The following is a 12,753-nucleotide window of genomic DNA, read 5'->3' on the forward strand; positions in this document are numbered from 1 at the left end:
AAGAAATTTGCAGTTTGACCTGTTAGCAAAAATGAAGATACCGCCACTGCTGGTGACCCCCCTACCCACTCAACGACTGCACAGCATCACCTGACACCTCCAGTTGCCTCTACAGCTCATTTTACGGTGGGCATCATCATTTCTCCCAACAGCCAACTATAGTCAATAGTCCTGCTCGTTGAAACAACACAAAGTTTTGTAAATATTCTCCTGCCCTTTGAGGGCACATTCATTCTCTTTCCATAAAAAAGGGATGTCCACACACCCGGAACCACAACATAACCCACGGGGATCATTTGGAGATCACTTTATTTCATCAAGGCAATGACACAGCTGCTCCAATTTAGAGCCACGTCTCTGGATGTCTGAAGCCAGTGATTGTCTCAAAATGAGCCTCTGCTATCACTGTCCTTGGCTGAGGACAGCAATGGGCTGCTATGAAATTATTAGGCTTGTTATTTCTGTATGATGTCGGGCCAAAGGGAAATCAAATTTCAATGGCTTCTTTTCTTTGAAGGATCAGATGTTCTTTCATACTTCTTAGAATCTACTAAATTTCTTGATTTCTCTGCCAAAATACTGAGCTATATGACTTTGAAGTTCAGTTTCTTCATAAGTGTCTATCTAGGGATTAAATTAGCTTCATTATTAACAGTTGTTTCTTCCAGGCAGGGGAGTGAATTTCACTTTACTTGATAGATTATGTATATACTTTAACTTTTTTATTTTATTTTGTTACAGTATGCATTTCTTTCACAATTGGCAACAGAAGAAAAAAAACTAATGTTTGGTGCAGGACCAATATTTGATGGGCATCTCCATCAGTATTTGTGCTGTGTGTCAGTGCCCAAGAAGAACCTGGGAATTGGGGTTGATTTCCACCTATCAGAGATGCCTTACCTACCACGTTCCTTGTGGGCTAGTGCAGGACCTTTATTAAATGTTTTTATCATGGAAGGTTTTGGGAATTTGTCAAATGCCTTTTCCTTGTCAATGGAGATGATCATGTGGCCTTGTTTTTCATTTTGTTGTAGTGCTTGCATTAATTGGATCTTTAAAATTTTCAGAAGCTGGGAGCCCTCCCTCGGGGCGCAGTGGGTTAAAGCTAAGCGCAGCACTAAGAAGCTAGCTGCTGCTCCAGCACGAGTTCTATCCCTGGCCAGGGAGGTGGCCCCCGTGGGGTGGCAGACTCCTTCCCAACCACTGTTCCCCTCAGCAGAGTGCTTTGTAGGTCAGCCTGTTCGGCTCCCACTCTGTCTCTGGTGAATCTTTCACTGCCCCTGCACCTCTGGTCTGTACCCCAGTTCTGTATGCATAAATAAATAACATTTATTTAAAAAATACAGAAACTGAGCTCTCCCTGGTGGCACAATAAGTTAAAGTGCAGCACTATGAAGCTGTCCGCAGCCACCGTAGCACAAGTTCGATCGCTGGGCAGGGAGTGACCCACAGTCACAGCAGACCTGATCTACCGGCTGCTCCTCTCAGCAGTGTATTTCAGTCATTCTGCCTGTTCTGCCCCCCACTCTATCTCTGGTGATCCTTTCACCCACTGCATGTCTGGTCTGTACCACCCAGTTCCTGTAAACATAAGTAAATCATTAAAAAAAATTCCGAAACTGTTTTTTTTTTTGTGTGTGTGTTTTAGTGATCTCTGAATTGGAGTGCTAGAAAGGGAGTAAAACTACATCCATATTTAACGTTCCATATTAATCTGCTAAAGTATATTCAGTAAATGATCTATTTTAATGCCCTTCAGTGTCGCCAATAAAAAAAATAAGTTGACATCTGGACTTAGATATAGGTAAACTTAGCTAGTGTAATGTCTAGTAGATAAAGCCAGTGGTTGCAAGGCCATTTCTCAAACAGTCCCTTTCTCACAGACTTGTAATGTTACTGCACATATAACAGATTCCCTTCAGTGCTGAGGTCTGTTGTTGCGCTCTCTGTTCTGGGTCTCTATTTTACTCTAGTGATCCATCTGATCTATCTGTAGACTTCTGCAATAGTAGTACACTACTGTAGTATATGTCTGTTACCATTTTAGAGTGTTTAATTCAGTGGCATTAAGTACATTAATCATGTTGTAATGTACTTCCAAGACTTTGATTACCCAAAGAGAAACTCTGTACCCATTAAAAAATAACTCCCCAGTCCTCCACCTCCTTGCCCCACTCAGTTTTTGTCAACTTCTATTCTACTTTCTATCTCTGTGAAGTTGCCCTTTTCTAGGTACCTCGTGCTATTGGAAATATATATCTATTTTATATCTGATTTATTTCACAATATGTTTTCGAGGTTCATCCTTATAGTAGGTATAAAAATTTAGTCCCTTTTTTATGCTGACTAACATTCCACTTTAATTTCCTTATTGATTTATCTGTTGATGAACATGTGGATTTTGTCTACCTTTGGCTATTATGAATGATGCTGCTATGAACACCGGTGTGCTAGCATAGGATTAAGTCTCTGCTTTAAATTCTTTGGGGTATATGTCTAGACATGGAATTGTTGGATTCCATGGATTTGGTTTGCAGGCATTTTGTTGGGGATTTTTGCACTTTTATTCACTAGGGTTATTAGTCTACAGTTCTTTTATTTTGACATCTTTAGCTTTGGTGCCAAGGTAGTGTGGACCTAATAGAACGAACAGGAAGTGTTTCCTCTAATATTTTTTCAAATATTTTGAGAAGGATTTGTGTTCATTCTTTAAGTGTTTGGCTAAAATGTTTGTTAGAACTATTTTTTAAAAAATATTTATTTACTTATGAATACAAGTACTGGGGTACAGGCCAGAGGTGGGGGGTATGGAGAGAGGATTCATCAGAGTGGAAAGCCAGTAGCTATCCAATAGAACTTTCTTATTTCTGCGCTGTCCAGTCAATTCGCTATTAACAACATTTGACTGCTGAATTCTTGAACTATGGGTAGTATAGATGAAGAACTGAATTTTTAATTTTTAATTTAAACTTAAATAGCCACCTGTGGCTAGTAGTTATCTGAATGCATAACATCCTAATTTCACTGATCTGATTTTGCATCATGATTCAGTGTTTGTCAAATGTGTCATGCTTCTTAAATAGATAGTCTTGCTACTCATTGTATGCCTCCTGAGTCAGTGCCATCTCTGCCTTGAGGGCCTTCTTGTGGAGTTGCAGGACCTCACCTTAGCTCCCTGGGAATTAAAAAACAAATTAATTTTGTTATTTTTAAAGAAGATTTATTTATGCATACAATAACTGGGGTACCAGGCCAGAGGTGTATGTGTGGAGACTGAGGATCCACCAGAGACAGAGTGGAGAGCAGAACAGGCAGACTGACTGAAGTACACTGCTGGGGGGAGCTGGCACAGGAAGGACAGGAGAGTGGTCTGCTGTGCCATGTGGGCAACCCCTGGTGAGGGATAGAACTCATGTGGCAGTGGCTGCGGTTAGCTTCATAGTGCTGTGCTTAAACCCCTTGCATCACAAGGGAAGGCCCTAATTTTGTTATTGCTTGTCCTTATTGTCAAGCCTTTATATTGTAATCCACATTTTCTATTCTTATTTTTATTACTTTTCTTCCAGTCTGTGATTGTCTTTTGGTTTTCTTAAATATGTCTTTCAAAGAGAAAACCCAGTTTTTCTTTTATAGTTTCATGTTTCCATGTCCTTTGTAGGAAATATTTGCCTACCTCATTGTTGCAAACTTTTCTTTTAGGTTTTACTCTTAAATAAATATTCTTGGCTTTGTGTTTAAGTCTATGATCAGTTGAAGTTAAACTTAATACACAGTGTGCTGTCACAGTCAAGGCTTTTATTTTGGAAAGGGACATACAGTTGTTTAGCATCATTTATGGGAAAGAATATCCTTTCCCTATCCTCTTTGCAAAAATCAATCAACCACATGTTTTAATCTCTTTCCAGGCTCTCTTCTTTTCCATGGAGCTGTGTGGCTACATCACTACACTGTTCTGAGTATTACATCTTTATAATGAGACTGTAATGAGTTCTCCAATTTTGCTCCTTTCCTGATTGTTTAGGTGGTTCTAGGTTCTTTGTATCTCCAAATACATTTTGATTCACTTTCTTAATTATGATACAATGTCTGCTGGCACTGACTCACATCTATTTATCAATTTGTGGATAATTTTCATCCTAACAATAGTAAGTCATTTGATCAATCTTTCCACTTATTTAGATCTCCTTCCCCCCAGCAATGAATTTTTATATGTTTCTCATATATTAAAAAATTATATCTATTTCATAATCTAGTTCTTTGTTGCAAGTATATAAAAATAAACTAATTTCTACAACTTATCTTCTATTGTGTGACCTTGCTAAGCTCACATATTACTCTTAGTAGGGTTTTTTGTTTTCTTTTTAAATATTTCTTAAGATAGCCTATGAGTTTTTCAGGTTGTTTGCTAAGCAAGACATTTTTTCTTCCTATCTAAACTGTGTATCTTTTCTTTTCTTTACCATGGTACTGCAGAGATGTCTGGTATGATGCTGAGTACAAATGATTAGAGCAGACATCCTTGCCTTGTTTCTGAAGTTAGGGGGAAAGGAATCAGCTTTCACCAGTTATTTTCTCCATTTTTTCTTCTTCTCCTTCCTCATTGAATGTGAAATGTGCTTTGGGGATGGTTTCTTACTCATCAGGTTTCAGTGTGCTTTGGTGCTTCTGTCTGAAGGAGCAATTTTCTGTTTGCCTTGCTTCTCCTGGAGTTTGGTGGGGAACAGTGGATTAGCCAATATACAGAACAACTATGGAAGGCTAAAGATAACAGTAATTTGTAGGATCCCGAGCATTTCACACCCATGGAGTGAGAACTGGGGGTCTACACAAGGTGCTTCTTGTGTTTTTCCTCTGCAGAACAATGGTGAAGGCCTACCGGGAAAGCAGTATTTTTGTGGAGGGTTCATTATTGCTGGTAAACTACTACGCATTTTGTAATTTTTTTTTTAATGTTGAATTTTGAGAATTCTTTTTATCTTCTAGAGTAGCCCTTTGTTAGATATGTGGTTTATAAATATTTCCCCCAGTCTGTTGTTTCATTTTTTAAAAAAGATTTATTTATTTATGCTTACAGAACTGGGGTACAGGCCAGAGATGTGGTGGGTGAGAGGATTCACCAGAGACAGAGTGGGAACAGAACAGGCAGATTGACGGGTGAGACAGGAAAGGTCTGCCACACCATGTGGGTCACCTCCTTGGCCTGGAATCTATCCATCTGGTGCTGCAGTGTCTGTGAAAAGCTTCAGAATGAGACTTAACTCCTTGCCACCAGGGAGGCCCTTGAAACTTGATTTTGTTTGCATCTCCTGTTGAAGGCACATACTTTGGTCTTAATTTATATTTGCTTTTGCTTTGTGCTTAGAATCACGTTTGACTCAAGCCTATTTACATTAAATTATTGTCTTAAGTTCTTTCATCCTTATCAGATCTGGTGAATAAAGGCTGTAAATCTGAGAACCAGTTTGCTGTTTTATATTCTCAAGAGGTATGTGTCCCTCCCTTGGTTCTTAGCACTGATGCTGGGAAAGCCAGTTCTTATAGTTTCTGGGGGATGAGTGATGGGGAGGCCGGTGAATTTATTGCTGATTGACGTTTGTACTTAGTTGTATCTTTTATGAACCAGATTTTTGCAGGATGACTGCAATATACTCTAAGTTTAGCAGATTCTGTCTTCTGTCCTCTATCTCCTGAAGACAGAAAAACAAGATGGATTTCACTGGGGTCTAGCAAATGCCTTGGAAATGAAGCTGTCCTCAGAAGTATGCTTGGTTCTCCTTCCTACAGTTCCTTACATCTCAGGAGCCGATGTAGTTTTAACCAAAGTTTAAAAATGGGTTTTATTGACTTTTTGGTTATTTTCTCCTGGTACTGGGCAAAAGAAGCCATTTGGTGTTTCAAGATGGATATCAGGGATCATCACCTTACAGAGGCTTTCCTTCTTTCATGCTCTTCTTGGCCTTTGAGCTTTTGAAGGCCAGAGTATGTTGTTAATTAAAAAAAAAAAAAAAGAAAAAGAATCTTATTTCCTGGCCTGGAAGAGTATTTATCACTCATTGGTTTAGAAAGTATTGATTAGTAGTAAATGGTATAGGTTATAGGAACACAAAACCTAACCCAGCTTTCTCAATTTAGAAATATAAGAACAGGGCCCTCCCTGGTGGCACAAGGGGTTAAAGCACAGCACTATGAAGCTATAAGCAGCTACTGCAGCATAGAGTTCCATTCACTGCTAGGGGGGTGACCCAGATGTCCTGACAGACCTCTCCTCACCATCTTACTGCTCCCCTCAGCAGTGTATTTCAGTCAATCTGCCTGTTCTGCTCCATTGCTCTCTCTGTTGAATCCTCTTACCCGCCACACTTCTGGCCTGCACCCTAGTTCTGTATGCATAAATAAATCTTAAAAGAAAACAAAAAGAGGGGCCCTCCCTGGTGGCACAGTGGGTTAAAGCACAGCACTAAGAATTTTAAGCCCATTCTGCGTGAGTTCGATCCCCGCCTGCCCCGGAGGTGACCACCTGGCACAGCAGACCTCTCCTGACCCGCCCGCTGCTCCCCCCAGCGGTGTATTTCATTGATCTGCCTGCTCTGCTCTCCACTTTGTCTCTGGTGAATCCTCTCACCCTCCACATCTCTGGCCTGTACCCCAGTTCTGTATGAATAAATAAATCTTAAAAAAAAAAGAGGCAGAAGTAAAACTAAGAGGAAAGTACACAAATCCCTTGTATGTTAATTTGCATACCGCGCACTTCTTCAGAACCCTTCAGATATTACTTAGCTTCTTACTGCAGAAATCAAAATCTTTTATTCTGTTCCTGACGCAGGAAAACCCATATGAAGTCTCCGAAAGGGAAAGAGCAGGGTGTTAAGAGATGGATGAAGAGTTCTGAGGAAGAGTGTGGTATGCAAATTATATAGGACGGATTTTGACGGCTTTTTGGACTCAACGCTGCTTGCCAACCAAAAACTACCTTCACCCCAATGCTCAATGACTGGGCGTTTTGATGGCACGAATGCATTGATTTGGACAGTTTGCTGATTTTTACAGTACCTTTTCCCAGTCTTCCATTTTTTTTTCAGTATTGCAAACGGGACGAACTTTTGCCCAATAAATAGTGGGCTATCACTAAGCACCGAGAGTTTTTTAAATGAACGTAATTCCTACTTTATAGCAGAGCTTTTTATATGGTGTGGTTTAATCTCTTCCCTAGAAAGCTAAAATACAAATTTTATGACGTTGGGGTATTATTTTTGTATTCTTAATTCTTGTGCGGGCGGGGGAGGCCGTGATAAATGAGGCTTAGTGGGAAGAATTCAATCTTTGTGACTCCGCCTTAATTCTGGTTTAGGTTATAGAAAACCGCCCAGCCTCGCTTTGTTTAGAGACGCAGGGTTCTTGCAGGTCTCTCTCCCTCCCCTCTTAAGCTTAGCACGTGCCAAATACCGCGCAGATCGGTTCTTATCTTGGTTGTCATCTTCATTTTCAAGCTATAAAAAAGTGGGACTCAAGTTCAAGGTCTTGCCTTGGGGAGCTGTGGGATTGCAAGTCAGGTCACCGCGCCCTCAACTCCTTCCCCGCCCTCCCCCGCCTTTTGCCGGTCGTTCCCAGCTCCATCCAGGTCATCTGGGGTGACGGTGAGGGGGGCGGTGCTAGGGGCCTCGGACCTGGCAGGATGTGAGGGCTCCGGAGCCAACTCCTACGTGAGCCCAAACTGTGCGGTTCTGGCTTTTTCCGTCCGGCTACTAGACAGCCGGCCCGACCTGGGAACCATAGAGCAGACACAGCCCAGAGCGTCCCTTCCCCGCCGCCGGGCGCTGACGCACGCCGCTGGGCGGGGCCTATGTGAGGGGAGGGGGGAAAGAGGGAGAAGCCGAGCAGCGCAGGGCTGGCCGGCCTCGCAGCGCCCCGCAGCGGCCGCGGCCGGCAGCGCTCTCGTCGGCTCTGCGGCGCCGGAGCCCTGACGCACGGAGCTCGAGAGCAAGAACGAGAGAGAAAGGGGCAGAAATGGCGGCTCCGCTCGGCTCCCGCTGAGGAGGGCGAAGCCGGCGGAGGGTCAGAGCTGTCGGCCGGGACCACCACCCTCGCCTCCCGCTCCCCACCGTCTCGCGCCGACACCCCTTCCCCTGCCCGGCTCTCGCCTGTCTTGGCCGGCGCTCCGCGGGGTCCGGGCCGGCTGTCTTTCCCGGCCCGGCTCCACTGGCCCTGACCGCCCGGCCGGCGGGCGGGCCGGCCTTCCTCGGCTCTCCCGGGCGCGGCGGGCGCGGCGCGGACCGGTCCTTCTGGCCCGACCATGGTGAACACCCGGAAGAGCTCTCTGCGCCTTCTCGGGTCCAAGTCGCCTGGGCCCGGGCCTGGGCCTGGGGCCGGAGCGGAGCCTGGGGCGGCCGGCGGCAGCAGCCATTTCATCTCCTCTCGGACCCGCTCCTCCAAGACCCGGGCTGCCAGCTGCCCCGCCGCCAAGGCGGGGGGAAGCGGCGGCGCCGGCGGCGCGGTGGACGAGGCCCGGGTAAGCGCCGCGGCCGCGGTCCGGAGTCTGGCGGGTGCCGGCCCGGCCGCCGGGGCTTTGTCTGGCCGGGCCCGGGGCAGGCAGCCTTCCGGGGAGACCGCTCGGCGGCTGGAAACAGGCGTGCGGGTGCCAGGGAGGATGGCACGGGGCTGAGGGGCCGCGACAGCTTTGCCGGCCCGGCCCTTTTGTGTGAAGGACAGCACTGAGGCCAGGCAGAGGCTTTGGGGGGTTCTTCTGGGGGACCTTGAACGCTGGGCATTCCGCGACCTGGTTCTGCCTGGGAGGGGAATTCTAGGGGGGCAAGAAGCGGGGGCCGGAGTCTCGGGTGGAGGGGCTGAGTGGAGAAGCGAAAGTTTTCTGCGGTGTCAACCCTCCTGCAAGTGTGTCAGCCCGGCGGCTGGGACTGCAGCTTACTCTCAAACTGTTTGGGGGTGGTTCGAGTTGGTGAGGAAGTGAGCGCAGAGCTCCGGTTGGCAGCCTGGCAGGCATGCTGAGAAAAGTTTGGTAGTTGCTCTGACACTAACTTTAACAACAAAATCGACGCGGTCGCCTCTCTAGGCAGGAGAGATCCTAGCGGCGGTCGTCGCTGGCGACTCGGCCGGCTGACCTCAGGCTTCGGGGGCCTGGGCAGCGCCTTCAGGTCTCCAAAGGGGCCAGGGGCACGTCGAATGTTGGGGAGAGTAGGCGGTGACGTCTCCAAGTGGTTGGGTTCCTTAGATGCCCACGTTTTTGTTCGGGGCTTAGTTCCTAAAAGGTGAACTCGCATCGTTGTCACGGTCACGCTGTCGGGAAAGTACTTAAGGCAGGCGATGATTTGGAGTGTTGAGAAAAAGGGATTTTAAGACCTTAAAATGTTATTGCAGCGTAAGAGAGCATAGATTTAAAAAGTCACTTTAAAGAAACGGATAGGTTCGTGTTATGAGATTAGTTATGACTTCAGAAAATATGGTATTGTGTTTGCCTAGAAAGAGCCCAGCTTACAAAAGCCTGAAATGGCTATTCATTTAAAATGCTCCTTAAAGTCTATACCATTTGTTACTCTGGTGGAAGAAAGTGATCTTTTATGGTCCATAGGCTCGGTCAGATTATGATTTGTGTGTGTATTTTTCTCTATCATACTGTTCAAACGCTAATTAGAACGAGTTGCGACAAATGTAACAAACATCTTATTGTATCGTTTTGAAATACATTGTTATCTTTGAAATCTCTATGCTTTTTATATTGCTAAAAATCTTATTTAACAGACCATTTTGGATTTGCAGATCCCATAGGTGGAAATAAGAAAGCTAAATCGGAAAGCAGTGCAAACTTTAGAAGAATTGTTCAGAAAAATAGACTAGTTTTCTAGTTTCTGTGGAAACTATTGCAAACGTGTTCAGTCTTATTTTCTGAAGCTAACATATTTCAAAATAAGAGTGAATTTAAGAAAGGTCTGTCCTTTACACTGAAGTTCAGATAAAATATTTAGAGTGTAAGCATTTAATTGTCTAATGCTATGAGTGGCTAGTCTATTAGAGCAATGTCTAATTCATCTGAAGCAATTAGCTCCTCTGTCACTGATCAGTTTGTGGTCCCATGTTTGAATTCATGGATCGCGTGCTGTCCTTACCCCCTGAGGAATAAGGTGAGGTAATTTGTCAAGCAGCTGTTATGGAGATGTTAAAAGGCAAGGAATCAATAGTCTAATGTAGAAATGAGCATTTGGTAGCTTTCAAATTGCTAGAAAAATGAGAGATATTAGAGCTGTAGCTGGATCCTAATGAAACTTTGTTTCAAGGACCTCTTTAAAATGTTTTCTAAAGGCCATAAATAACAGGTAATGAAGAGTTGGGCTGAAATACTTGCTTTTCGGTTTGAAGATTTGTACTCTGATAGATGATGGAATGGTCTAATTGCTTTCTCAGAGAAACTTAAGAGATTTATTAATATTATACAGTGATTTCACCCTTAGAAGAGGGTGTTGTAATTCTGATTTTGCTAAGTTTATGGGTATTTATGAGCAGGTTGTGTATTTCTTTGCTCTATTTCTGAAATGGGTTAAGTTGAGCCTGATAAACTCTTCCTCTCTGGTTTTGCGTTACAGAATTTTAGCACTCTGGATCACCCTTTCTGGTGTACTTAAAGGCACTCTCTATGGCATCTTAGACATTTGTTGTCGAAGTCTGTGAAGTTTAGATTTGTTGAAAAATGGGTATGCAAATACACTGTTGCTTTAGGGGTTATTGTTTTTGTCGGAAGAAAAGTATTGTTCTTTATAAGATGTAATTTTGTTCTTTACATTCGATGTTGAGTGTTTCCCTTTCACTTTTTTCGATTATTTCATTCGCTTTAAAAAGCCTTAGCACCACAAGCTAGTTTTGTTTTTTTCTCAAGAATGTGTAGGATGGGGAAATACATTATATTTTGTAGGTTATTGGAATGATTTTCTTGTGCCCACACTTTCCTAATGCCAAGGTGACTGGTACTTTGCAGTTAGTTAAAATGTAATTACGGCTATATAATTGTTTTTTGTTTCTTTGTTTGCTTGCTCGCTTAGTTTGTATAAAGCTTGACTTCCTTTAAATCTGACCATCAGTAATTAGCATTTATTTGCTCCACCCAAGTCACTCTCAGCAAACAAATGCTGTATTCATGGAATTGGAAAGCAGTCTTTAAAAATATTTCAGCTCCTTTTCTACCTTTTAAGCCAGTTTGCTGGTCCTTTTTGGCTTTGTCACGAGCTTTTTGTGCTTTTTGAGGTGATCCTTGACTTTTTCAGAGCCCACAGCTCTGTTTTGAGGATTAGAATAAGCAGCTTTATGGGCATGCTTGTTTTATTTTAATTTCATTAAAAAAATCTCTTTGTTTTTCTCTAATATGTTCTTTTGTCATCTTGTACTACTACTTTTCTACTGCTGCGCATCTGCCAATATAAGCCACAGAGTGGTTCAAGTGGAGGGTTGAACACGAGCAAGAAATTCATGCTTAGGGAAATATAATAATATGTATAACTTTCAAATGAGTAGAGAAAAATGAAAATCCCTCAAGAGTGGAGCAAGTTTTTTGTATCGCATTCACATGGAACACCATCTTGGTGATAATAATGTAAATAATGCTTCCTGTCAGAATTTTGAACAGAGCTGCTTTGAAGCTCATAGAATTATCTTTGGTAGCCAACTAGAAATGCAACTTAAAAAAATTCAGTTATTACCCATTTTTATAGTCCAGATGTGCAGATTTGAAGCTTTTTAGGTCATGGATGACACCTACAACACCTGTAGGAGTGAATACAGATTAATTCCTAACTCATTTTCCTTGGCAAGTGATCTTTTCAGCTATCCTTTGATAGGTCCTTGATTGTATGTCTCCTAAATAATCTAATTAGAGACAAACCTGTAGCCTCTAAAAACCAGCTTGACTGGTGGTAGGATTGCCATTTGTTATGAGAACTAAGGTGATCAAGCAGTGTCTACCTGAATGAAGAATGATTCTGTTTCTTCAAGGATCTACTTCAGAAAAGTGCTTATTACTTTGAATTCTGTTTTTGCCATTTGTTTTTTCCAGACATAAACAGTGAGGTTTTATTTGTGTGCGTTACTGAGGTGATTTTTGGTATTTGGGTTTTTGGTTTTCTACTAGGAATATTTTGTATTTCTATTATGCCTCCAAACTGGGGGAGGAGTTTGTGAAAATGGAATTACTATGCAAAATGAGTATGTAAGATTTTTGGGATAATAAGTTCTGTGGTGGTACAAAGTTGGGGAGAAAACCATATGTAAAATGCATTAATTTTATTTAATATAAGGTAAATATTTTCAGAGAGGTATGTATTATATGTGGCTTATGTCAAACAATAGAAGAGACAATTGCATTAAAATTAAGCTGTAATCTAGATTGGTTTTTAGGTACTTTGAATATCTGCTGCTGTGAGATTCTGAAGTTCAGATGGTTTTGAACTCGGAAGAATTTTGGAATTAGGTTTATTTTTCATTTTCAGGTTGTCATTGTAGTTTTATCTGGAGGTAGGATATGTTATGTACCTTTGGTTGAAGTCTTTCTATCTTAGACTCTTCTATTAGAGAAAGCCCTGAGCTCCAAAAGGGCAGGAACTGTATCCCCTCACCCGCCTTACCTGCTCTATTCTAAAGGACCCCAGGCAGTATTTGACACACAGAAGATACTTAATAAGTATGTTAAATGAGTGATCAATAGATATCTCGGTGTATTTTGTGACAATCATGATGCTTGGACTTTGAGGATAGAGGATA

General features: G+C 42.7%; 1 protein-coding gene across 1 annotated transcript in view; it reads left to right on the top strand.

The window, feature by feature from the left end:
* Window positions 1-7,941: 7,941 nt before the first annotated feature.
* Window positions 7,942-12,753, top strand: part of ATAD2B (ATPase family, AAA domain containing 2B) — a 117,996-nt gene continuing 113,184 nt past the window's right edge. Inside the window, exon 1 of the mRNA XM_004686409.2 lies at window positions 7,942-8,506. Within this exon, the coding sequence (XP_004686466.1) occupies window positions 8,291-8,506 (216 nt within the window). The 5' untranslated portion in view covers window positions 7,942-8,290. The remainder of the gene's footprint in view (window positions 8,507-12,753) is intronic.

Source organism: Condylura cristata, unplaced genomic scaffold (assembly GCF_000260355.1).
Source record: "Condylura cristata isolate star-nosed mole 26May11 unplaced genomic scaffold, ConCri1.0 scaffold00020, whole genome shotgun sequence".
Taxonomy (NCBI): Eukaryota; Metazoa; Chordata; class Mammalia; order Eulipotyphla; family Talpidae; genus Condylura; species Condylura cristata.